Source organism: Triturus cristatus, chromosome 6 (genome assembly GCF_964204655.1).
Source record: "Triturus cristatus chromosome 6, aTriCri1.1, whole genome shotgun sequence".
In the NCBI taxonomy this organism is placed as follows: domain Eukaryota; kingdom Metazoa; phylum Chordata; class Amphibia; order Caudata; family Salamandridae; genus Triturus; species Triturus cristatus.
The window spans coordinates 1,760,403,578-1,760,430,295 of record NC_140589.1 but is presented as its reverse complement, the minus strand read 5'-3'; the positions used below and the strand labels follow the sequence as shown (position 1 = coordinate 1,760,430,295).

At 47.3% G+C, this 26,718-nt stretch overlaps 1 protein-coding gene across 1 annotated transcript in view; it reads right to left on the bottom strand.

The window, feature by feature from the left end:
* The window catches only part of LOC146821939 (xanthine dehydrogenase/oxidase-like), a 645,326-nt gene that overhangs the window by 148,918 nt on the left and 469,690 nt on the right, over positions 1 to 26,718 (bottom strand). Inside the window, exons 26-27 of the mRNA XM_085613025.1 lie at positions 20,618 to 20,763; positions 5,701 to 5,782 (exon numbers count right to left, since the gene is read on the bottom strand). Coding sequence (XP_085469151.1) covers positions 5,701 to 5,782; positions 20,618 to 20,763 — 228 coding nt within the window. The remainder of the gene's footprint in view (positions 1 to 5,700; positions 5,783 to 20,617; positions 20,764 to 26,718) is intronic.

Below are 26,718 nucleotides of genomic sequence, written 5' to 3'. Positions count from 1 at the left end.
TGGTCGAGCGCAAAAGCCCCGTCACTTACCTCATCGACATGGAGACCTCCCGGAACCCCCTTCGGGTCCTCCACACCAACAGACTCAAACCACACTTTGTGCGCTCAGAACTCAGCCTCCTGATGGCTACGGACAGTGGGGCAGAGGAAGACTCCGAACCCCTCCCGGATCTCCTGAAGACTCAGGAGAATGACGGCTCCGTGGACGGGGTCCGGCTCTCTGACGCCCTCACTTCGGAGCAACGCCAGGGCTGCCGGAACCTCCTGCTGCAGTTCGCTACACTGTTCTCCCTCACCCCCGGGGTGACCCCTTGGTGTTTGCACGACGTGGACACCGGGGACAGTCCCCCTGTCCGACACCGGGCCTACCGCGTACCAGATCGGGTACGGGCCTGCATACAGGAGGAAGTGGCCAAGATGCTCACAATCGGGGTCATCGAGCCCTCGGACAGTCCCTGGGCCAGCCCGGTTGTATTGGTTCCCAAAGCCGCTGCCCCCGGCACCACACCTGAACTGAGATTCTGCGTCGACTACCGGGGTTTGAACGCTGTCACCCGGACCGACGCTCATCCGATTCCCCGAGCGGACGAGCTGATCGACCGGCTGGGGGCCGCCCGCTACCTCAGTATCTGCGACCTAACAGCGGGCTACTGGCAGATCGGCCTCACACCCAGGGCTCAGGAACGGTCAGCCTTCTCTACCCCCGATGGCCACTACCAATTCAAGGTCATGCCCTTCGGCATGAAGAATGCCCCCGCCACGTTTCAACGCCTTGTGAACCAGGTCTTGGCGGGGCTCGAAGAGTTCAGCGCTGCCTACCTGGACGATATCGCTGTATACAGCCGCCACTGGTCCGACCACCTCCTCCACCTCCAAGAGGTCCTACAGGCCCTCCAGCGGGCCGGCCTCACAATTAAGGCCGGCAAGTGCCAAATTGGCCAAGGGTCCGTGACCTACCTTGGGCACCAAGTGGGAAGCGGGCTGGTGGCCGCGCTGCAACTTAAGATTGCTGCCATCCAGTCCTGGCAGCCCCCCGTCACCCAGACCGAGGTCCGAGCCTTCTTGGGGCTCACCGGCTACTACCGGCGGTTCGTGAAGGACTACGGCAGCATCGTGGGGCCCCTCACGGGTCTCACGTCCAAGAACCAACCGAAGCGGATTAACTGGACCCCCGATTGTCAAGCGGCCTTCGAGAAGCTGAAGGCCGCCCTGTGCACCGCCCCTGTGCTCCAGGCCCCCGATTACAGTCGGGAATTCATGGTACAGACAGACGCCTCCGACCACGGCATCGGAGCCGTTCTTTCTCAGTTAAACCCCGAAGGTCATGACCAGCCGGTGGCCTTCATCAGTCGACGTCTCCTGGCCCGAGAACAGCGCTGGAGCACCATCGAGAGGGAGGCCTTCGCAGTGGTGTGGGCCCTCAAAAAACTCCGGCCCTATCTCTTCGGTACCCACTTCCGGGTACAAACCGACCATCGACCCCTGCAGTGGCTGATGCAGATGCGGGGGGAGAACCCAAAACTATTGCGCTGGTCCATTTCCCTGCAGGGAATGGACTTCACCGTGGAGCACCGACCGGGCCAAGACCACGCCAACGCGGATGGCCTGTCACGCTTTTTCCGCTTCGACGAAGAGAGTCCCCAAGGAGATGGGTGACCCTCCCCGCCTTCAGCTGGGGGGGACGCATGTTGGACAGGCCACACGAAGGGCTTGCTCCCTCCCCGCACGACCGGGCCCAAGCTCCGGCCCGCCAGGCGTGACCCACGAAAAGCACCTGCACCCCGTCTCCCGACGGATCTTCTGCCCTCGGACCTCCATACATCACGGGCCCCAGCCCCACCGGCTTCCCCGGCCGGGTCAAGCCGCCATCTTGGGCCCTGCACCACGAGGCCGCGTGGCCTCGCCCCGACCCTAACCCCGGGCCTGGCCGGCCCCGACATCCCGGCACCACCATCCACCCAGGAGGTGAGCGGACCACTTGGCAGGTCAATGGGAGAACGAAGCGTCAAGAGCGCTTCCCCCGCCAGGTGCCGATCGCCTCCAGCTCCCCCAGGCGCTGGCTCCACCCCCTGCTGGGTGTCTGGACACCTTCATCCCGGACCCTCCGACCTCCAAGTGCGAGGGTCCGGACATCAAAGGGGCAGCTCCGGAGCAGGAAGGCAGTTGTATCCTGGAGTCGAGAGACACCGAGAGAACTCAGCCTTGACGGACTACTGGCGCTGCCGTAGCCCTATCCTGCGAACCATCGTCCTGCCTGCTGGCGCTGCCGCGGCCTTCTGCAACATCCATCCTCGTCGGGACCTGCTGGCGCTGCCGCGGCCCGTTGTAACGACCATCCTCACCGGGACCTGCTGGCGCTGCCGCGGACCGTACATCGACCATCTTTCCGGGACCTGCTGGCGCTGCCCTGGACCGTGTACCGACCATCTCAACCGGGACCTGCTGGCGCTGCCGCGGCCCGTACCGGCTAAACCACCAAGCTCGAGGATTGTGAGCTAATCATCATCTCATCCGAACTACCTGACTGGTAAACAGACTGTCCCGCTACCCTTCCCTATCCTAAGAGACCTAAATCGAGGGGACCCCTGAGTCCAGACCTCCTTGTACTATTTCATCGTACCTTAAGAAGTGCATATAAAGAACGCTAAATCTTATCCTTGTGTGGTATCTGTCTGTGGGGGGGAAGTTACTTGTCTGTACGATCGCTGGAGACGGCTCTCCCCGGAGACCTCTCCCCCTGACCTCGGCCGACCCTCCCGGTCCGTCTAACATTTCTAACAACGGGAGTCCGCCGAATCCACGTGGAGGTCAAAAAGATCCACCTCATTGAATGACAGATCTCTGAGACCATCCGAATATGATCAGGGAAGCGACTGTCACGCAGCCAAGCATGGTGGCGTAGAGCCACAGCACGAGCAAGGACCCGTCCTATAGAGTCAGTTGCATCGAGTAAAGACCTAAGGGAGAATTGTGCCATGCTTCTGCCATGCAGCAGAAGACAAAGCAATTCTGTCCGTGGCCCTTCTGGAATGGAAGGGAGAAGGTTAGCAACTGAGTCCCAAAGAGCGGAGGATGCGCGTGCAAACACACAGGCCGTATTTAAAGCCCGCACGCTTGCGCTGGCAGAGGCGAAAAGCCGGCGACCACAATCATCCATCCACCTGGACTCCCTGGTGGGAGGTAACAATGGCAAAGACGGTGAAGAATGGAAATCAAAAGCTACCTGAACAGCAAGGCCCTGAGCCGCTGGGTGAAGAGACAGACAAAGAGGATCACCCGGAGCAGGGCGGTGCCTACAAGCAATAGCCCCATCAACTGGGTCACCAGAAGAGGGACTTGACCATGTGCCACGCACGATGTCAAGTAGAGAGTCCCCAAAGGGCAGCAAAGGTTCTACTTCAATAGGCTCCAAATGAAGCAGATCCAATAAAGGATCAGAAAGTAGAGGCACCACAGGAGGCTGAAAGCCGAGTATAGCAGCCGCCTCTGAATAGTGCGCTCAAAGGCAGTACTAGATTCAGTTGCCATCTGTGTAGGGGAAAACAAACCATCAGTAGGAGACGGTTGAAGGCTAATCCTGCCACTAGACATTAGGAGTGGAGGAGCTGGAGACTGACCCGAAGGCCAGGCAACACAGGGCACTTGCACCCTGGTTCCTTGATCTGGGGAGTCCAGGGAAGCATTAGGTTCCAAATGACGAGGTGTTAATACTGGCGTCGATGGACGCCGCGTTGGAGACCTATCGCCGCCCGAGGAGTCGGGAGGAGCAACCATCAAGGGAAGTGGAATCGACGACGCATCGGAGTCGCCTGGACATCGACGAGCTCCACAGAGGACGTGACCGGGACGCCGACCGACGTCGATCCTAGTGCAACCTGTCTGTAGGAAGCACGAGGTGCCGGGCCTGCGTCAAGCCTGGGGTGGTACCCGGCGCCGCCTCTGACGTCGGCGCAGGAAGCCGCACAGGGCTATGCGCTGACAGACGGGGAGGGCTGTGCTCTGGGTCATGGCCCTGTGGCTTTGCGTCGACTCTGGAATCAGAGTCGACGCACACAGCCGGTGCTGGGGAAACGTCCGTAGACGGAGACCCGGCATGAGTGCCTGATACCTCTGTGGGACCTGAAGGCGCACCAGGGAGAGGGGGCGACTCAAAACAAGCCTGTAGTGCCTTAGAATAAGCCTCAATTTGGGCACGCATTGCCCCAACACCCGGAAAGGGTGGATACTGAGGATGAGGCTACCGTGCACCCTCACAGTGTGAGATGAAGGGGCGGCGGCGGCACGGACATCGGAGGAGGATCTCCGTAAGCAATGCCTGACACCTATTGTCGCACGGCGGTCGCGGGAGCAACCTCAGGAATGAGCCCGATCCCGAGAGGAACAGCGGCGACGGGATGGAGCTGGACCGGACCTCCGTGCAGCCAGCAATTTCATGCGACGCTCCTGCAAGGACTTCAGCTTCATCCTTTCACAGGCGTCACAGTCCTTGGAGTAATGGTGCACGCCAAAGCTTCACATACAGATGAGGTGAGGGTCAGTGCCAGACATCTGACGCGCACAGTCTTTACAAGCCTTAAAGCCAGAAGGCATTGCACACTGTTCCCACAACACCCTCAGGTGTCGAGAAGGCTCAAAAACCAGGCCAAGGAACTGCTGTTTTCCAGGAACCACGCTCGAGCGCAGAAAATAAGAAAACTGACATCAGCCCGCTGGGAGGGGCATATATGGCTCCGCTGACGTCATGTTGGTGGGTCGTACATCTGGCCCTCAGTGCTTAGTTATGAAAGAAACGAGTGCAGGTGCCTAAAAAATTGCCCAGCAGTATTGAAATTTTGGCGTGCGGAATATCAAGGGACGGGAAAATAAGTGCCAGTCCCTAACAATAAGTGCCAGTGTCCCCCACCAGCTCAAATTAAGCATTGTCTACATTAAATATATGTAAACTGAGATACCACTTTTCTGTCAAAAACATTAAACTAACTCCTTGATCAATGGTAGGGAACTAAAACTGAAACTGTTTTAAGCCACTACTGCAACTTCTGCTGTTAATGATTATCCATCCTCATGCGTGTGTTTGCTCTAGAATTTCTATACATTTTTCAATGACTTAGCCATGTAATTATAATTGATATGAACATGTTATATGCATTAACTCAAACAAGAGCATTCCTCTGATTTGCTTACAAACAACTGTATATTAACAGCTGTAAAAGTATTTCTTGACTTTATAAAATATTGTTCCTGAAAGAGCTGCATTATACATCACAATTTGTGAATTAAACAAGTCGTTCTTGTATGAATGTGGACTGGCATTGTTATTTTTAGCACTTTTAAGTCAGACTTTTTGCACAGGGAGTGCCATAATTTGTCTTGCTCCAGAAACTTTAAAATCCTCACAATAGATTATACAAAGAAAGAAAGAAAGATGGAGTTTATAATGACATCAGCATACGAGGGAGAGAAAATTAAACCTGTAAGTGGGTTCTATGTAATATACTTTGACTCTGTTTATGCAAGTCAGTGTGCTTCCCATATTTTTAATTAAATAATCATAATGTAGTGTACTGTAAAAGTTATTTATTTATTCTGTCTAAAATATACTTTACCAGAAAAATGTTTCAAATGATTATAACTTGGGAAGTTCTATGTTGTCTGGAAGTGTGCTTTAACCCCATTATTAAGAGGTATTATCTGAACAAACCTGGGACAGGAAGCGAACACCGAAACCGATGCAAAATTTGGTGGGGATGATGGCCATTCCCCTCTTCTTCCAGCGGTTATGCCTGGAAAGAATAGGCCATGTTAGATTATTTTTATTTTTTAATCAAACATTTTCATTCTTTTTATCATAGTGCAAAGGATGAAACAATCAAAATTGACAAGTAAACATAAGAGCTCATTTAGACAGTTTGATCTATAAAATAGAAATACAGAAGTATCTCCATTTGCCGACAATATATTACTCATGCTCATGGAGCCCATACTCTCACTCCAGGCCTTAATGCCCCTCTTGGAGAAATTTCAAGCTGTCACAGGCCTACAAATAAATATCATCATAATACCAAGTTGAGGATATAGTTGTAGTGGGGGTGAAGAGGCCTCCCTTATAGAATCATTGCCCTAAACAACCCAACTTTTCTGGGCAATTAACTCCATCAAACATCAGCGAATACAAGTGATGCCCAATCACCTATGTGCCAGGGCAATTTTCTAACTCCTCCTTTCTGAAGCTAAATTATTCCTGGTGGCATAAAAAAATCACTCCCTGTTGTGGGTGGGGCGCATCACAACCCTTAAAATGACTATGCTACTGCGTATCCTTTATATCTTTTAAGCCATGCCCCTTCCCATCAGCAGGGCAGATATAACACAACATCAGGATGTTTGCATATAATATATAGGGGGGGGGGGGGCAGTGCTCGGGACTTGACACCAAAGCCTCCACGAGACACATAAGAGAAGGTGAATTAGAGTTTCACGTCTTCTGCACTACTACCAAGCATCCCAGTTATGTTATATGACTGGCCTTGAGAAGAAACGAATAAACAGTGTGCTACATTGAACAGAACCTAGCAACCAGACCCCCTGGTGAACTGCCGAAGAGTATGAGGGGGCCAACTCCTGTACATTTCCCCTATCACTAGGGCAACGCTTGCTATTTGGGACTCCATAGAGGGTTGGGGGGATTCACCTCATTCTCATCGCCTCTCACACCTTATATTTGACCCGCGTCCTTTAAATTTGGAGTTCAAAGTATTACTGTAGGATTTACTACTTTTATACTGATGGGATTCTCAAGTTGTTTGAAGATATTAAGCATGAGTCTGGGACCCCTGAAACTGAACACTTCCACTTGCTTCATATTCTTGACTGGGCCGCCCAGAGTTGCATTTGAGCTGAAACAACTAGGAAACTTACACCTTTCGAGAATTTCCTTCAACATCTCACCTCTCTTAAACACTTGGGGGCTGATTAGGATGGCGGGCGACTTTCGTCCGCCCGCCACCCTAGCGGTGCGGCGGCCCCGCACCGGCATAGAGGATGCCACCGCCACCGCGGCGGTGGCATCCTCTATTCCCAGCATTGTGGCGGGCGGTGCACCGCCCGCCAGAATGCTGGGGATGCATGTTGTGCATTGTCGTACACAAGCTGACAGGCACCGTACAGTGCCTGCCACCTTGTCCATGACAATGTAGAGGCCCCCAAAGCAAAATCCGCCTGGCTTTCCATGAGGGGGTCTCCGCCATGGAAAGTCCTGCACCGCTGTCCATTCTACTATGGATGGCGGTGTCTAGCAGACACCGCCACCATATCCAGCCCCTTTTCCACTCGGTCGACTGGTGGAAAATCGGTAGACGGTCTTTCCATCCGCCGGGGTCCCCCCGCCATACTAATATGGCGGGGGGAAATGGGTGGCAGAATCGCCACCACCATGCAAGCGGTGGCGATCCGTCTGACATAGTAATCAGCCCCTTGGTTTCCAGAATCTACAGCATACTTAACACCCCATCATCCACATGCAAGTCTACGTTCTAATGACAGTGGGAGAAAGACCTCAACATAACCCTCGACTCCAATCTGCGGCATGAGATGTTCCTTCATATCAATAACTTCACCCATTTTTTACAAAAAAGTATTCCATTGACACCTGTGAGAAATTGGGTTGTTGGTTGGGGGGGGGGTATGAGCCCTTCAAAACAACAGCCACAAACATTGCAAGGTGAATCACAAATGTCACATTAACCTGTGCTTAACCCTCTGGTAGCCTGGCACAGTCAGGTTTAACTTAGAGATGTGTAAAGTATTTATTCTGCACTTAAAAAGCACAATATAAGAACAATCCCATAACGATTTAGAAAAATGGAGCAAATTTGTATAAATTATTTGACACCAAAACGACAACAATCTAATCAGTAGAACCATAATTATTGATTTGTAAAGGTTAAAACGCCAACCATAGACCTCTAGTCTCGCGAGACCGGGGCAAAGTCAAAAGTCATGGCCGACCATGATGGAGTGCGGCTCGGGTACACAAAGTGGATTGTGCCGGCTCTTTGCTTACTTTTGGATTTAGGAGACATTTCAAAGAAAAATGTCTGAGAAGGTTAAGTTCAGCGGGGCAAGGAAGTTGGCTGTGTCTGAGGAGGAGGTCATCAAATGAGAGGGACAGGGGCTTGGTAGGTGCAGCATACATGCCCCTAATCGATATGGCATGCACATATCATGCCATGGAAAGGCTGGTGGGGATGTGCTTTGGGGGCCCGTTGCGGGCCACCTTTGGGGGGTGCACTTGGGGGGTACCCATGGTACCTCCCTGCATTCCCATGCACAAGGTGGCAGGCACCGCGGGCTGCCTGTGACGTTGCGCATGGGAATGCACAACATGTCTATTTGGCATTGCGGCGGGTGCTGCTGCAAGCAGCATCCACCGCAATGTCAAATCTGCGGAATGAGACTGCCACCCAGCGGTCGCATCCTAATCAATGGTGCGGGACCGCCACACGTCTGGCGGCCGGTCCCAGCACCGCGAGGATGGCGGGCGGACTCCATCTTAATGGGCCCCTATGTGTTCTGACTCTAGTTTCCTTAGCGCCCGTTCCCACTCACCTCCTCTCGGGTGCAGAGGGATCCTATCAACACCAAAAAACGAGATCAGATCACTCTTAGGGACATGTGCCTTGTTGCAATGCCTCACTACCGGATAACTCACATCATGGATCTTGAGAGCACATAAGTGCTCCAGAGTCCTTTTCTTGATCGTGAATATTGTACTCCCCACATAACGCAAGCCACATGCTCAAACCAACACATATACCACAAAATCACTATTGCAGTTCAAAAACTGTTTGATCTTGAGTTTCCTCCCTGTTGGTCAGAGGTATGTCTTAACATTAAAGCTGAAGGCACACGCCTTATATCTGCCGCATTTATAGAAACCAGGCGATTCTCTGAGCCCGGACCCTGGGATCCCTTGCATTTTCTCGGGTAACTATGCATTAGCATATCTCTATGGGAATCACCTTTCCGAGGTTATCTGTAGTCTGGGGCTAACCAAGTCACCAATTACCATGTCTGATCTAATCACGTGCCTATTATCCTGCTTACAGCTTTGGATTCATTGCTGAAGGTCGCGATTAACCTGACCACTTTCTTATCATCCTCTATCTTTTTCGGTCTAAGGAGGGTGTCCCTGTTGGTACTCCTACTCTTTTCTCTAGCAGCCCTGATCACCCTCTCCGGGTATCCCCTCTGTCTGGATCGCCCGTCCATCGTCTTTGTTTATGTTTTAAAAGCGTTGTTCGTACTGCAGTGCTGCCTTGCTCTTAGGAGTTCCCCATAAGGGATACTCTATTTGAGTTTGGTGGGATGGTGGCTATGGGCATGTAAAATGCTATTTCCCGCAGTGCTTATCCTTAATTAGGCTAGTCTTAATATTCTCCCCCACTGTGTCTACTTTGACATCTAGGAAGTCGATGCTGGTAGTTTCTGTTTTGCTAGTAAACCTGAGATTCAGGTCACAGTCTGCTATCCTAGAAGGCATTCATTCTCTCTTGTGGCTCATCCCATATTAGAATAATGTCATCTATATAGTGGGTCCACAATATCAGGCACTCAATCCATCCCCCATTGGTCTCTGACCAGACATGTTCTGAGTCCCACCCCCCTATGAATATGCATGTGCAGCTTGGGGCAAAGCAACTTCCCATAACAGTCCCGGTTAACTGTCTGTACCTTTGATCTTCAAATAGGAAAAAGTTGTGCTCCAGGCAAAACGTAAAAAGAACTATTGATGGACAGAATGCAGAACAATGTCATACATTCACCCCAGTACAGAAATCTGGGCGTAAATCCATCGTTTTTTTGCTCACCATGCCATTCCAGTTTGGACCCAGCCATATGCAAATCAGTCTTGACCCTGTGCCCAATGGGAAAAGTCCAGCCCGAACTGCCAGGCCAGGTCCATTCTGGACCGGAAACAAGCATCCTAGGGTGGGACCCAGCCATATGCAAATCAGCCTTGACCCTGTGCCCAAAACGTGGCATTTCCAGCAGGAGCCTGGAGTGATCCTACAGAGCTAAGGGTTTATCCCTAATGAAAATCCTACATGCCTCTAAACCTAGTTCGTGGCCTATGCATGTATACAGTGACACTACGTCCACCGTGGCAAGAATGTAATCTGGTTGCCAAGGGATATCTTTTACTTTAGGGATGAAGTCCATACCGTCCTTGCAATAAGATGGTAAATTGACAATATAGGGACACAAAAATTGATCTAGGTAAATGGAAGTGTTCTCTATTAAACTGCTGTGCTTGTGGATTTTAGGCAACATATAAAAGCATGGTGTCATCCGTTTTTTAGCATACAAAAAATGTCTTTCATCAGAGCTCAATACTTGCAAGCATACTGTGGTATTGTGTGACAGTTTGACCAGACATGGCTGCACTTTCTAACATAGTTACATGACAGATCCAACTGCCTCGCGGCCTCCGCCCTTTACTTATTGATGCCCCACAGAACCACATTACCCGCTTTGTCAGAGGGTTTCACCACAAACAGTTTAAATTTTTTGAGGGACAACACGGCTACCCGTTGACCTCTTGTTAGGTTTGTGTAGAATGGTTATCACACTTTTGCCATGTCATCAGATTACCCCAATACAATCTCATGGTAAGTATCTATATTATCATGTGGAGTTATAGGATTGTATCTGGATTTGGGTTTGAAATCATTTCTGCCAGTCCTGCCAATCTCCAGACCCATATTGCAAAGTAAAACTCCCTTTTTGATTTCAAATCCTTGGTCTCTAGTTAAAATTCCCTGAGGGGGGCCAGACCTTCAATGTCTCCAATGGATAGGCTATCAGAGGAGGGATCAGCCACCAAGCCCAAAACCACATCCCCTCCCATTCTTGGTTTCTCTCTTTGTTTTGTAAAAATTTTAAGCAGTTTCAGTTTTCTGATAAATAAGAAAATGTCAATTTGAGGACGGGAATAGTCAAGATTGGCAATGGGGCAGAAAGATAAACCCAACTCCAAGAGAGAGCGCTCATTCTGGGTTAGTTCATGAGAGGATAAATTCACAACAGTAAGATTTCTCTCACCAATTATTTGTTCCTTTTGCTTTGCCATGTTTCTTACCAATGCTGCTGGCTGGTTTTCTTGCCCACCTCTTCGGATCTATGCGCACCGCTATTTCCTCCTATTCCTTTTGGTGATTTTATCCGTGGCCCCTGATTTTGCCCTTCAATGCCTTCTTCGAGTTCTTCAGCTCCTCTTCCTCCTGTTCCAATTGAATGGCTGAATATATGAAAATGGAGGCCAATCATGTTTTTACAAGTTTCTGCCATCAGGAGTGACCATTCCTCCAGTAACTTCGGGTGTGGATTCTGATAGGTGGGAGTTATAAGGATACGTAGACCCCTCAGTACTCTTCCAACCTCAATATAATTATTGAGAGAGATTACCTGCCAGCTCCTGTTGGGCCAGCTCCTGTTGGGCTCCTGCATAATTTATCATGTGGAATAGTTTCAGTTTCAGATCCCTACCTCCACCTGAATCTCCTATTGTACCTCCTTCCACTCCTCCAACAACGCTGCTTTCACCTTCATTAAAGAGGCTTTTCGCCTCCCCCAGACTCTTGTGAGTAGACTCACTCATTGTTCCTTCTGCGAGTGAACTGATCCAACCATCCTTCCTTTACAGTTTGTAATCCAGAAACCCTTACTTCTCTGCCATCATATGCAGGCCAATGTCAGCATGACGGGACCTCTGCCATTTCTCCACCGTTCTTTGCCTTTGAAAGATGATCACCAGAAACGTCCACAGGGAAATCCACCGACGCCACGTTACACCAACACACTTATCAGCACCCGGCCTCCAGACCAGCTGATTTCCTGTTTTTCACCAGCCCTTCTGGGCGCAATATCAATGGCGGTGGGGGCCGGAAAACAACATCCGCATATCCGTCTCCCTGTATTTCTGCCCAGCCACATCCACCTTATGAGGCCGTTGCCGAGTTACAGGGCATAAGACCCTGTAATAAATACAGGCAGCACTCGTGACTCAACTCCTAGTAAGACGCCAGTAAGACTCGCACTCCAGAGAAAGTTTAAAAATGTAGAATTTACAAACAGTGATGGTGCCCAATCACCTTAACAAACAATTCTTGCACCAACATGAAAACATAGTGAAAAGACTCATGAGAATGTCATGTAGTTCCTAATAATACAAAGGCTCTGCTCGTTTCGACAACATAAACTTCCAGACACCCCCAAAGGATATGTCAGCCTTTAGACCAGCTAGCTCACAGTGCCACCTAAGCCCCCTAACCTTACCAAGAAGCGAATAGTTTCTGGCAACTATGGAGCATGACTACCCTTTATCCTTCAGGGATTGTGGAACCAGTATGGTACTTTCGATCAGTCACTCGTGCTCACTTGCTCTAAGAGATTTACACAGAATAAACGACGGGGGCGTTTTCAATAAGCATTTATTGAACCAGAGTCATTCTAGTATAAAACATGTGTATTGCGACAATCATTAGACAGAAACAGATGTATAAGATTACAAGCACCAACAGGGTAAATAAAAGGTAGAATTCTACCATGGTGCTAAAGCAGAGAATATATGGAGGTATATAGATACATGACAGTAATCACGTGTAATCCTACAATGCAAACCCTACCAACTGTAACTAACATGCATGTGGGTGTAATGGCAAGAATCCCCTAGGAAAGAGCCAACCCCATTACCTGATGGGTGAGAACAAAGGACCCCATGCTGGTCTTGAGTTGGACATCCCGCAAGGGATGTCAGACCATTGCGTGCTGGAGATCTGCAGGCTGGCACCTCAGTGTCTAGTGTCAGCTTGAAGCTTCTCCTCCCTCTATCTAGTGTTAGTATGGGTCTTTTATACCATAAAGATAGCTTCGGGGTTCTTTACCTAATTAATGTGTTTTAAGTATGATTATGCAAATAAGCCTAGAACAATACCTGCGATTTTGCAAAGTAGTTGTTTCGCCCTAGTATGAAAATGACCATGACATTTTACACAGAATATGTTCATGCTGTTACGTACGTCAAGTGCAGGGACTTTTCTGAGAATCTTCATGCATAATAAATTAGGCTAGTTTCTAAGAAACTGATCAACATTTATTCAGCACATAACGAGGTAAAAAGTCAGTGCTATAACCGTTATGCAGAGCAAGGTAGGCCAAAGGTAGGTAAACGGTTATGTAGCTACCTTGGCCTAGATTGGGGTACATTGTGGCACAGAACACCCACTCCTCATCCAAAGGACGATAAAAGTGACCAGAGCTAAAATATGCCTGATAAATGAATAAAAACATTTGATAGAAACTAGTATAAAACATCTAAAAACATGGTATATGTTAAAAAAATGATGCTATAAAATTTTAAAGTCTAAAAAAAGTCAATATATGATCAGACTTACTGAGCACTCCGAAAGCCATGGTGCTCAGTGAGAGCAGGAAAGTTAAAACAAAACATAATTTTCGAATTCCAATTTGGCTTGTTTTGAAAAAAAGCTGAATTGTTCCCATCATAAGGAGAGCCAAATAATTACGTGTCCTGTGTGGGAGACGCAACATCACTGTCACTTGCATTTGCAGACTACAGTCCCTGTAACACCTCTCGTATCAGGTCAATGGAGCAAAGGTGATCATCTTCAGTTCCACAGCAGCCGCTGAGGAAACACTCGAAACCTGTGTGCTGGTTATAGAGCTGGTGTCTGTTCCGACAGGAGCTGAAACTTCCCGTGGAGGCTCTAAGAATGCTATCTTCAACATGGGAAAATGCTGAGGACACTGTAATATGTGGGCCTTTAAGGGGTCCAGTAGTACGTCTATTTCCGGTGGCGCTACCGATGGACGTTTTATACATATGTCCAACAAGAATGGCACCCAGGCAGGGTGGCATGTCGACTTTGTCGTCTTCTCCCTCACAGGGGCATGCAAGCTGCAAGGGCAGCGGCATGGTCCCATTGAGGGGGGGGGGGGCTTGTACTGCTTGATTTTCCCGGCCTTTTTGTGTTAAAGGGCAACTAGTGTGACTTCAGTCTCTTTCCATCCAAGTCTAAGGGTTAGAGTAGTGAATGGAGTCTATTTGTTAGGCACTTCGACATGATCCTGTGCTCTTCCCCATAGATCAGGGCTTGCACACATAGCCTAGGGGATATATTCGTTAGTATTAGGGGTACCCTGTCCTGTAGTGAGGGTATTTCATGGAGCCGTGCTGAATTCAGGCCTGGTAGGCCTCAAACGGGAGAGACTCCATCTTTCTTTCTGCTCCGGCAGCTTGGGAGGCTTCTAGGTCAAGAGTGATGTTTTAGTTATGAGGGGTTATTCGCTTGGAGAGAACCGGTTCAGGCCGGCCCTTATCGAAGGATTGTATTTTTCTTCATGCCGAAGACACTACATCAGGCCGGCCGGCTGGGAACGTGTCCTTGGTACGGGGAGGTACAAGAATTTGGTGGGCGGCAGGTTACGGGCTGGAATTTTCCATGAGGAAATGCACCTCTATATTAGTGAAAGTCTGAGGCAGATACGGGCACTTATTTTTCAATCCATAGGCGGCACCTAGCCGTTAGCAGTAAAGCTACTACTTATTCCAGGGAAGACAGATGATAAACTTAAGGATGGAGAAAAACCGAGGAGCAGATACTCTTCTAGCAGAATAGCCAGAGAGGAGAGAGTAGCCGATGAGGAAGAGGTCCCAGTGACTCGGAGAAGGGAGAAGGGAACAGATCCGTGATTGCGGAGGTGTCACTTCCAAGCGAGCCGAGGCACAGACGAGGAGGGAACCTAGATGACCATTGAGTGCAGGCTACACACGACTAAGGTGATGTCGACCCCTTTCTTATTAGAGTGTACAATCTAATCTTTCACTTTTCTTTGCAGGATGTGTCATATAGTAATGTTATGTGATTGCGTATGTAATTAGTAATAAAGTACTCAGTTTGTAGTGAATCAACATGTGCTGCGTGTTCTTGTATAAGGGGGTAGCCTATTCTTCTAGTCAGCTGTGACTTGACATGAACAGATGTTAACACTGATCAGGTAAGTGGTAACTGAATAAGGGAGAGAGAAGCCCCTCGAACCAGAGAACAGGTTGTGCTCAAACTGGCAGTTCTTGTGTGATCCGATGAATAGTAAAACTGATTCCCTTGTTGTATGTTATGGTAATTATAGGATGAACTTGTGCTGAGTCTGCCGTCTGGGTAGGAAGTCCTGGGTCCGTCTAGGACCGCGAGGCTAAGGCTGCCATCTGGGTAGGAAGTCCTGGGTCCGTCTGGGACCACGAGGCTGAGTCTGCCGTCTGGGTAGGAAGTCCTGGGTCCGTCTAGGACCGCGAGGCTGAGTCTGCCGTCTGGGTAGAAAGTCCTGGGTCCGTCTGGGACCGCGAGGCTAAGGCTGCTGTCTGGGTAGGAAGTCCTGGGTCCGTCTGGGACCGCGAGGCTGAGTCTGCCGTCTGGGTAGGAAGTCCTGGGTCCATCTGGGACCGCGAGGCTGAGTCTGCCGTCTGGGTAGGAAGTCCTGGGTCCGTCTGGGACCGCGAGGCTAAGACTGCCGTCTAGGTAGGAAGTCCTGGGTCCGTCTGGGACCGCGAGGCTAAGGCTGCCGTCTGGGTAGGAAGTCCTGGGTCCGTCTGGGACCGCGAGGCTGAGGCTGCCGTCTGGGTAGGAAGTCCTGGGTCCGTCTGGGACCGCGAGGCTAAGGCTGCCGTCTGGGTAGGAAGTCCTGGGTCCGTCTGGGATCGCGAGGCCGCCACTTGTATTATAGGAGGTCTAGATATATATATATATATATATATATATATATATATATATATTAGGAATTCCCTGTCCTTGGGTGGTATGTACATGTGGTTACTTGTTGTGAATAGGCCCTAAGGAGGGGGTAACGTTCTGGCTGGGTTAGAGAGGCTCTGGTGAGCGGGTTCTATCTGATCCGAAAACCCAAGCAGAACAGGGCTACTGGACCCTCTTCAGCTCCCGAGGCCCTACGTACCCAGGGTACCATTTACTAGGGCCTTACAGGGGACAGAAGTACCGATTGTGGACTTTTTTGGGAGAAAAAGCACTGGCACAGGGAACCTGGTTGGCATGGACCCATTGCACTACAATTGAACTGACACCAAAACCAGGCAAAAAGTGGGGGCTAACCATGCAAAAAGAGGCACTTTCTCACAAGGAGCAAAAAACATACACAGTGGGTGTAGAGCCACGAGAGGCCTGAGGCCACTGTCCTTCTTCAGTATGAGGAAGTAGCGCAGAAAGCACTCCACTCTCTGAAGCCAGCACCTGCTCAATGGCACCCTTTGACTAGAAGAAAGTCGACTATCTGCAGCAAGATTGTGGAATGCTCCACTGACAGTTGCTCTGATGGGGGGTGATTACAGGTCAGGAAGGAAATTAATGGCAGTGCATAGGCTCTTTGAATGACTTGTAAGACCCATCTGTGATGTGATGGTTCTCTAGCTGAAGAGAACATGTTTCCTGCCTCCTTCAGGCTGAACTTGGACCGATGAGGCTAAGCTAAAGGGTCTTCACAGCCGCTGCAGCATAGGAGGAAGAGGGACATGACCATGACAACTGTTAGAAAACGAGTGGGCCTGCTATAGCTGCTTAGGTTGGGAGGGCTGGAATTTGCTATAGTCTAGACCCCTGGAATAACCCTTAAATATATTGAACTGTGATGGAACAAGAGTCCCAGGAATCATGCTGGGAATCGGCTGTCCTGAAATGATTTGCAGGACGAATCAGCCTTCTGCCCCAAAACTATAGAGTCATTAAATTTCATGTCCTTAAGGTAAGCTTGGACACCCCCGGATAACTTGGTTGATCACATCAAGATGTGTCTTCTATGCACTGCTGCCAACAGCTGTGGCCACACAATCTGTGGTTTTCATTTCAAACCAGCAGGCTAGACATTTCACTGTGTCCTAGCCACCATGCATCAATTAAGCCAGTGAGGCACTGAAATCTTCCAGGATGCCGGCAAGATGTTGCTGATCATGTCACATAAAAGAGGGGTGTACCTGTCCAGAAGACACACTGCTTTCAAGGCACTGAAGGACAAACTGTCCGTTCTCCTTCCGAAAGCTTCAATAAGGTTCAACGTTCTATCTGGTGGATAGGTTGGAAAGGCATTAGGCATGACTTTAAACGTCGCCACCTGTAACACCGGGTTTTCAGGCACAGGTCAGAAAACAGAGGTAACGTGGGCAAGCCTGCATTACCTGGCAATAGGTCGACTAGTCGGAGAGCACAAGCAGGGCTTGCACCAAGTGGCCATAATGGTGTCCACACGGAGCTTGTTGAGTGGCATACGTGGCTCAGATTAAGTTGAGCCTGATGGAAGGATCTTAGTTAACAAGCTTGCTTCGGTTTTAACAGTAGGCAACTGTAAATGTACCACTTCTGCTGACGTTTGCCCAACCACTAAGAAAGAGGCACTTCCTTCTGTTTGTGACCGAGGTAGAGAGTCAAGATCAGTCTCTGGGGATGTATCTAGTGCACTGGCACTTTGTAAATCCTGGTATAGCCCATCATCAGTATAGTAAGGAGGGAGCAAGTCGTCTTTCTTCATCATCATAAGTGTTGAAGTGAACATTTTGCATTACCTGAACTATGTCAGACTCAGATCCAAAAAAGAACTATAGCCTGTGAGAATACTGGTGTAGAGGAAGAGGTGAGGATTAGAATCTGGTTGCAAAATTGATTAGTTGTGATTTTGTGATCTCATAGCTCTACACAGGCCTTTAGCCAGCTCATGGGCAAAGACCGACATTGCAGTTGAGTCCTGTGCTAGAAGAGTCAACATCGGTGCTGGCACTAAAGGGACTGGGGTGGACCCTGGTGCCGGTGTGTAAGTATGAAGCGGAATTGGAATGAGCCCGGATCTCAGGAGGTCAGTTAGCATTGGAAGTCAAACTGAAGTCTCTTTTAGCACCACTGGGGCCCAAGTACATTAGAGGGTGCCAGAAGTGCCTGAAGGAGCAGGGACATTGGCATTTTTGAAGGTCACAACTTACTGTGGTATCAATGAAGGCCCAGGAAATTCGATGCACACCAGGACCAACTGTGAGACTGAATCGGAGTCGGATGAACTCATGACTTCTCACCTGATTTCCAGTGGTTGGATGTGATCAAGTCCTGTTTGGGCTTCTTGCACATCTGTGAGCAGGGATTGAACTTTGCGTGGACCAACTCTTTGGATCAGCCGAGACTTGGATTGGTATCTATTATTTCATGCAATCTCTTTTTAGATTTAACAAAGTAGAATTTCACGTTCCTCTCCTGGATTGACTTCTGGTGCATGAGAGCATATTTATCACACAACTTTGAGTCATGACTGGGGCCTAAGGAACAATGATACACATTGTGTGGGCCCTTCAGTGTGATCTGCATCCTGCAGTCATTGCACAGATTGAATCCTGCTGTTATTAGGAGAGACATCGTCTCTGGCATACTATCGGAACATAATTTTTTTGAGTCATCAGAAAATGGACAAACTTCAGAGGAGGTGCCCGGATCTGCTCAGAAAGAAAAGAAACTACATCAGCGAGTGGTGGCGATGCCTATATGCTGTTTTGCCTCCGTCACTTTCTGGGTGGTACACAGTCACTGTTGAGCCATATGGCACCACATATTGGCAAAGAGGAGCAATCCTGAGAAAATTCTCCAAATCAAGTGTGGCACCTTCAGATAGTCTTAAGGTGAGGAATTTGCACTGACAAGTACCCATCAAAGGCATGCCTGGTGCTTGTTGATTTCACAATGTGATTACCAGAGCTCTCCTACTGCAAGTACCCTTACTGTGATGCAGCAAACTGCCTGTGCATCTAAAAGAACTAGAAATCAGGGGCTCATAAAGGACTGCAACACTTTTGTAGCATGTTCTGCTCAAGTAACATGAAAAACGTCAGGAGCCCTTAAGACACGACAACAGAATATCGAAAACTCTAATACTGCTTATGCTGTCCAACTTATTTACTGGTGCTGCTGGGGGGTAGAGAATAAGAGAGTTCCACTCTGCCCTTTCAACAACCTCTCATCCGAGAAACCAGTGTCAAGACTCCCAACAAAACATACAACATTCCTAGCAGCATAAATCATGACCCATAAGAATGGGTCAGCATGACAAAAAGGACCTCTTTCTACGAAGGGAATGCCCCTGCAAACACAGGTTCATTACTCGCTTAAAGGTGTCATTGGCTCACCATCACCTCCACAAAGAAGCTCTGAAGTGATGTCTCCAAGGGCAACTTATGGACTTGTTCTGAACCAGGAGGGGTGTACTGTGCTCCCAAATGGTGACAGGTAAATACGGTCCCTGTCACGGTTTCATGCATAAAGCACGGTGGTGGCAGAGTACCATGACTGGGGAACTGTAGTAACAAGCTTTTTACCTGTGAGACATGAACGCGTGCTTGAGGGCCCATTCATCGTAAGTTCTGCTGCTCATGATGAACCCGTAATCCTGAACGCCAACACCCCGTGAGTTGTACGTGTGAGTATGTGTTAAGACTGGTAGTGTATCGTGCATGAGTGATACAGGCCTGCAGGTTCCATTCTGGAAGCCCACAGCCTGGACCAGAGCCCAAGATGGTGAAGAGGTTGCTTTCTCTAGACAGCTTATCTGTATGCTGGCATCTTCTAGACAGGAAGGAGGAGAATTAGACGCTATGGGGAGGAAAGAGAAGACAGTCTTTCTTTAGAAGTACAACAGCCTTTCCTAATTATTGGGCTGTAAATGACTGATTGCAGCTGCCATTATGGAGATGGCAGAGGGTACAGGATGAGGCCTGAAGCATAGGTCAACTGTAGTAGGCTTCCTTCCTTCTTTGTGTGTTTGTTCCTCCCTTGGAGCATAGGTGCATTACTTGTACGCGTCCACTGTTCATTTTTATAGGTCTACTTTTTCTTTGTGTCTAAGCACTCTACGAGAGTGTGTGTTTTATAAGCCTTAGGTTATAATAGTATTTTTTATGTTTTATAAGCCTTAGGTTAATAATAGTATCATCACCTAACTAGAACTAAATCGGGTGACAATAGAGGAATAGTGCTTTGAGATAAAACCAACAGATTAGTAGTTTTTAAATCTAAATTACACGTCTTCATTTCTATTTTTATTCTATTCTGTTTGTTATTGGGTATAATTAGTATCATGCCTCTTGTTATAATGATACATCAGGCGTTGTTACAAATATTGTACACATCTAGAATAGTGTCCAGGGTGGTGACCAAATAACCTGTGAATTTCTGACAGGTAAACTTTCCTCATGAAATGTGCATGCATAATTCATATATACGTATGACAAATCATATGCCTGTGACATTTACTTTTCTTGTTGTTAATGAACGACTATATGCTTTGGATAAGAAACATGGATGTGGAGTGCTCTCTACCCTAACATCACTATTTGTGGACTTAAGTTACAACAACATATAGTAGCTAAAAAAGTACTGGATTCAAAAATGCTCTTTCACAAGATGTTTTCCTGGTGTGAACAGAAACTACATAATCATTTTAATATAGCTATGAGGAGTCTTATTCTTATCTTGGTAAGTTGATGTTAGTTTTCCAGTGCTTACTTGTTGAATTCCTCAGTTTGGGTTACACGCTGATGATAATTTGAGCTTTGAAGACACTCTTCCCAGCATCTGTGCACAGTCAGCTCCTCAATCTTTTGGTTGAAGTATGTATGATCTCCATCATTGTACAGGTTCAGCCTTCGGACCTGAATATAAAATGAAAACACAGCATAACAAAACAGCTCAGTAGAAGTATTTTTGAAGATGTATCATCCTTACTGCTCGCACTGAAATACAATTTGTAGAGAATGTAGATACATGGAATATTCCTGCCTGGAGTAGCATTGGGTGCAATGTATAGAATATACTAGGCTATATGGCATATCATGGCTCTATGTTGATGAGGTGATTACACCCAAAACACGTAGAAAAAACAATCTGTTAGAGGGCTCAATGAGTTACATGCTTACTGCTTACATGTGATGTGCCATGCAGGTCATAAGTTTGAATCCTGGCAAAGACAACTCAACCTTTCATTTAAATTAGTTAGACAAAAGGCAGATCATTGAGTTGGGCAATAGTAACACATGCTCTGTACAACACATATAAACAGCAGCGGTGCTACATAAAAGCAAGTTATTATTCCGCCTTGAAATTGTCATAAAATCAACAACTATAAATGTTTGCATAATTCATGTACCTATGTTCAATGTTTGTCTATTTTATTCAACTCAAGTGAACATAGTTTGAATTTAGAGATTAGACTACTTAGCATTTCCAGGAGATTGTTCAAAGCGATGGTCAGGAAATCAAATGCAAAGGAGACTGCCACTCACAGTCATAGAAGTCGATTGTGACACTCTCATTCTTACAAAGAGACGTGGACACTTGTGATTTAAGAATTTTCATATGCGTTTTTAACACTATAGTAATTATTGATCAATGTTGGGTCCATTTAGGGATCGTTGTCTATATAACGAACAAATTTAATAAGTGTCTCACTTATGGTCCAATCATTCATTTCATTTTCATAAGGCTTTATTCGGAGCTTAAAACAAGTCCATAAAAGCAAAACAAAATACACATCAAATACATTAAACAATACATGGTTAAAATGTAGACAGGTCACATGATTTAAAAATATAAATAATTAAAAAAGCATACCAGGCCTTACTTTGATAGCTAATAGGAGGAAGGTTGCGGTAAAAAAGCATACATCAGGATATGGTTTAAAAAGCAACTTCATAGCATCTTTCCTGTTCCTTACTCCGTATTTTAAAAAGATGGGTTTAAGATAGGCTCGACGGTAATTATCATAGAGATTACATGACAAAAGAAAGTGCATAGTGCTTTGATCTGATACGTTATCGCATGGGCATGGGCCTACCGGGTGTTTTTTTATTAATGGGTAAGCCACCAAATGATGAACTATCCCAAACCTTAATCTGGTGATAACGTACCTATGGGAGGGCCGGGTGACTAAACTCAGATATAACTGAAAACCCTCATCTTCGCAAAAACTACTATAAAAAACACATGTACTTAAATTTCTACTAGTTCTTTCCCTTTGTTTTTGTACAAAATTCATAAAAACTGATTTCATCACATTTTTAGACAGACTGGAGGAGGCGTTACAGTCATTTTTAAGACTAATACCATAAATCTCGAAGTAACAATTAATGATATATTTAATCCAAGGAATTTTCATATGGCCATCAATGGAGAGACAATCTCCGATAATTGCTCTGCTTAGGGAGGTTTCTTCTTTTAACCATACAGAACGCCACAACATTAAGGTCCTTAGTGCCAGTAAATCTGAGAGGTGGGAGATACCTAGTTCTCTATGAACCAAATCATTTGTGGCAGATTTAGGTAGACACAACAACCTTTTTAGAAAGAGGTTTTCCTCTACTTGCAGGTTCCCTGTCTTGGTATGCCCCCACACTCCGGCTCCATAAAGGGCCACGGACAAACATCTCATTTGAAAGATCGTCAACATATCTTTGATCCGTTTATCTCCAATGTTTGTAGCGAATTTGAACACTCCATGTGAGCTTTTCGCCATCCTAGCCTGGACATTATTGATCTCACTAGTCCAGCTGCCTGATTTAGAAAAGGTGATGCCGAGATAATTAAAGGATTCCACTGTAGACACCTTATGACCTTCTAAAAAGTAAGCATGTGGTTTCTTACACACCGCCCCGCACTCCATAATGAAAGTTTTAGTCTTGTTGATCAACAATTTTCTATCGTTGATGAACATCAAGAACCTGTCCATCAAACGCTGTAGGCCAATAGGGGTCCTAGACAAAATTACAGCGTCGTCCGCATAGAGAAGTACGGGGACGCTGAAATCTTTTATTTTTGGTGCGTCAGCCGCAATTTCCTTTAAAGCTGCGTCCACTTTGTTGATAAAAAGAATAAAAAGCAAAGGGGCAAGCACACACCCTTGCCTGATTCCCCGTCTAACCCTAAACTTGGGGGTACACTCCCCGGCCTGGCCGTAGCGGACACTAGAATTTAATTTAGCGTAAAGTCTCGCCAGAAAGTAAACAATCGCCTCTGGGGCCCCCAATTCCAATAGCGTGGACCATAGGATACTGTGATCCACCATGTCAAAGGCACTACTCAGGTATGCAAAGCAGAGATAGAGCGATCCTTTTTTTGCCTTGGTATATTTGCTTATGATTAAATCTAGGTTGAGGCATTGTTCCAATGTTCCTCTGCCCGGCCTGAAGCCGTGTTGGGAGTCAGCAAGGATATTATTGGACTCAGCCCATTCTTCTAACCTGACCATGAGTACCCGGCTCATAACTTTCACTGAGGAGTCCAGGAGGGATATTGGGCGGTAATTCTTTGCATCCCCCCTGTCTCCTTTCTTGAAAATCGGTACGATAATGGATTCTTCCCAGGTGTGTGGGACCCCAGAACGTACAGCAGTATTAAAAACTTTTGTGAGCAGTGGGGCCCATAATTCAGGTACTGTTTTGTATACGTCAATAGGAACCCCATCAGGTCCCTGGGCCTTCCCACCCTTGCTGGATTTAATACTATCCCACACTTCGGCAATAGTGATGTCCAAGGGTATAACAGGCCATCTGTCGTCATGGGATTCTCCGGTTCTGATCGAATCAAAGATCTGGGAGAAATGGGTAACCCAGCTCTCCGAACTAACATTAGCTGTTAATTCTGGGATCTTTTCGTCCTTCAAAAAAGGGCTATTTACTGTTGCCCAAAATAGAGAAGAATCCGCTGTAGAGGCTGCTAGATCTAATTTTTCCCAGGCCTCTTGTCTAAGTTCATTTTTCCTGGTCTTGGTAGCCATCTGGTAAATCCCTCGTAATTCCCTGATGGTTCCAATATCTCTCTTCTTATCTGACAATGCTATTTTAAGTTTTTTAAGTGCGATAGTGCAGGCATTGTCAAACCATCCCTTGGGCTGGTGTTTCGTACCCTTGTGCGGTACAGTGAAGTTGCTGTTTATAATTAGGTTAAGATTAATAAAAGTATGCAGGATTTCAGCATTTCCCTCCTCCCGTTCTAATATAGTAACTATTTCTGTAAGACACTTTGACACAATGGCATTAGACTGAATGTCCGCTTTATTGCCTTTCCATCTAATACGAATACCGTTAGGGCGGTGGGGCTCAATATTAGTAATAATACATGGGGCAGACACAGGTCGTTCCTTCCATAGAGTTAACTCTGCTGTGATACAGTTATGATCGCTAATCAAGTTGTCTACAACCACAGGGGTAGAACACCTTGGGGCAATTCCGGATGATAAACAGATAAAATCAATCACTGTATTGGCGTTCCTTCCCGTATAAGTGGGGACAACTTCGCCTGAGTTATTAGTCTGGTTAGCCAATATTTCCATGTCATATGTCGTTAAGATTTTGTTCAAAGAATTACCATATGCGTTGTGAGGGAAATGGGAAACCCCATCCCCCCAACAATCAATAAAACCACATACCCTTTGGGTGGCAAAAGGACACACCATTGTATTAAAGTCTCCCACCCAAATGATATCAAAAACAATATCAAACTTAGTTACTATATTTTCCATAACAGATTCTAAAGCAAGTGCAACCTGGTACCTTGAGTTGTCAAAGACATTGTTATAAAAATTAATTAAAAGCATATTCCTGTCCTGCTCCTGTTGAAGCCATAAGATCTGAGAATGTTTTCCAACCAGCACATGTTTTTTGACTTTGACAGGTATATCAACAGCAATCATAACCAATAGCCCACCCTTGGCTCTACCCGATGATGAGGCCTCGGCTGGTAGGTTATAAGAGACGAAGCCATTATAATTGATTGGATCAACACACCAGGTTTCCTGGAAACATAAAATGTTAAAACTGTTAATAAATTCAACCCATCCTGGGCAAGTAATCTTAGAGGAGTGTCCAGCAATGTTCCAGCTAGCGATCGAACAGGCACTCTGGCTCCGGGATCTAAGGCGGGAAGGGGGGCTGGTGGAGTCAAAAGGGATGGGACTGCAGGGCTGGTCACTGATCAAAGGAGCACAGTTCTCGTCTTCACAGTGGCCAAAATTTCCAGCGGCAATAACAGTCCCACTGACATTCACTGGGTCTTGAACCCTCACTGCTTCAGTCCCTCCCTCGTCTCCTGTGATATTAGCCACAATAGTTGACTCAAACAGATCTATCCCCAGTCAATCATTCCCATCTAATCCACTCAATGCTTCAAATCGGTTTACCGTGGTAAAGATAGGACCAGGGGGAACATACTTATCTCTTTCCCTCACCCCAGTATGTGCAGTATTTGGACGAGTGTTATGGTGCCTGTAAAAATATCCTAGAGGCCGAAGGGATATCCCTTTTTCCAATGAGGGAGAGGATTGCGCTCGTAACAGAGCTGTGGAAGCAAGGTGCGGGTTACGGAAATTAACTATAATACAATCACCCCCACAGGTCTTACGCGAGCTCCCGATCCAATCAACTCTCCTAGTGCTAATGATATCCTTGGCCAAGGCTGCTGGAAAGCCGCATTCCCGGTGCAGCCAATCCACAGTTTTATTTTTCAAAGAAACATGGGTTTCACTAAAGTTACGGCCAGTTTCTTTAACTTGTGGCACATTGGTAAGGACCGCCACGAACGGGGCGCAGGCTGGGGGCAGGTCGGGCCTTGAGGTACCTAAATTTTTTACACCAGGACCAGGGATATATGACGATCCTAGTTGGTCCGGGATCGGCAGAGAATCAGTGGAATTTCTACTTTCATTAACTTGCACGCCTTGTGAGGTCTTAGGGGGGTTTGCTGCTGGGTCAACTAACTCAGAGGTCTGTCGAGGAGCACGGCTGTTTGCTGGGGTTTCAGCGATTGCTTCAGCTCCAGTGCTTGCTTTGAGATGAGATTCTAACAAACCTCCCAGCCTAGCCACCTCAGTAATTGCCATATCTAATTTATTCATTAAAGGTTTGATTAGTAAATCAAACTTGGCATCAATCATACTAATTAGAAGATCCAACTGACCACTTTCAATAATGACCGGATTACTATCCGTCACAGTGGGAGGGATTTGGGTAGAATTCACGGCCAAAGGATCAATTCTTTTAGTTAATGTTCTGCCCCCCCCCCCTCCTAGAATGCACGGTCTTATTGTATGTCTTATTATGTGACCGACTAGAACGTAATATTCTTTGCGATGTGGTAGCCGCTGTGACAGCAGTCGAAGAGTCTCCAGTACATGTTAGGTCCTCAGGAGATGGGTCAACTATATTGGTGTCATCTGCGGAGGCAGCCACACTAAGATCTGCCATATCATGGATCCGATCATGATCACTATGCCCATAGTTGGCATTAACATTGTCTATAGCAGGTAAGTGGGAAGGAGGGTTGGTATCTACGAGAATAGGGTCAATTACCTCCACCCGCCCCAATGATTTTCTCCGCTCTTGATTTATTTTATCAACCATCTTCACCAAGTAATTGTCCATGGTTGATTTGGTCGAAGAGGGTTTAGCTTTAGACATGGGGGTCTCTAACACCACACTGTTACGGATCAATAAAATAAACTGTTATTTCCCCTGGCACTTCTCTCACGTTCCCCTCAGTTCACAGTAACCTGTTACCCGGTAGTGCCCCAGAATGACAAGGGGAGGTTGGAGCGCCTCCCGTCCTCCACAACCAAC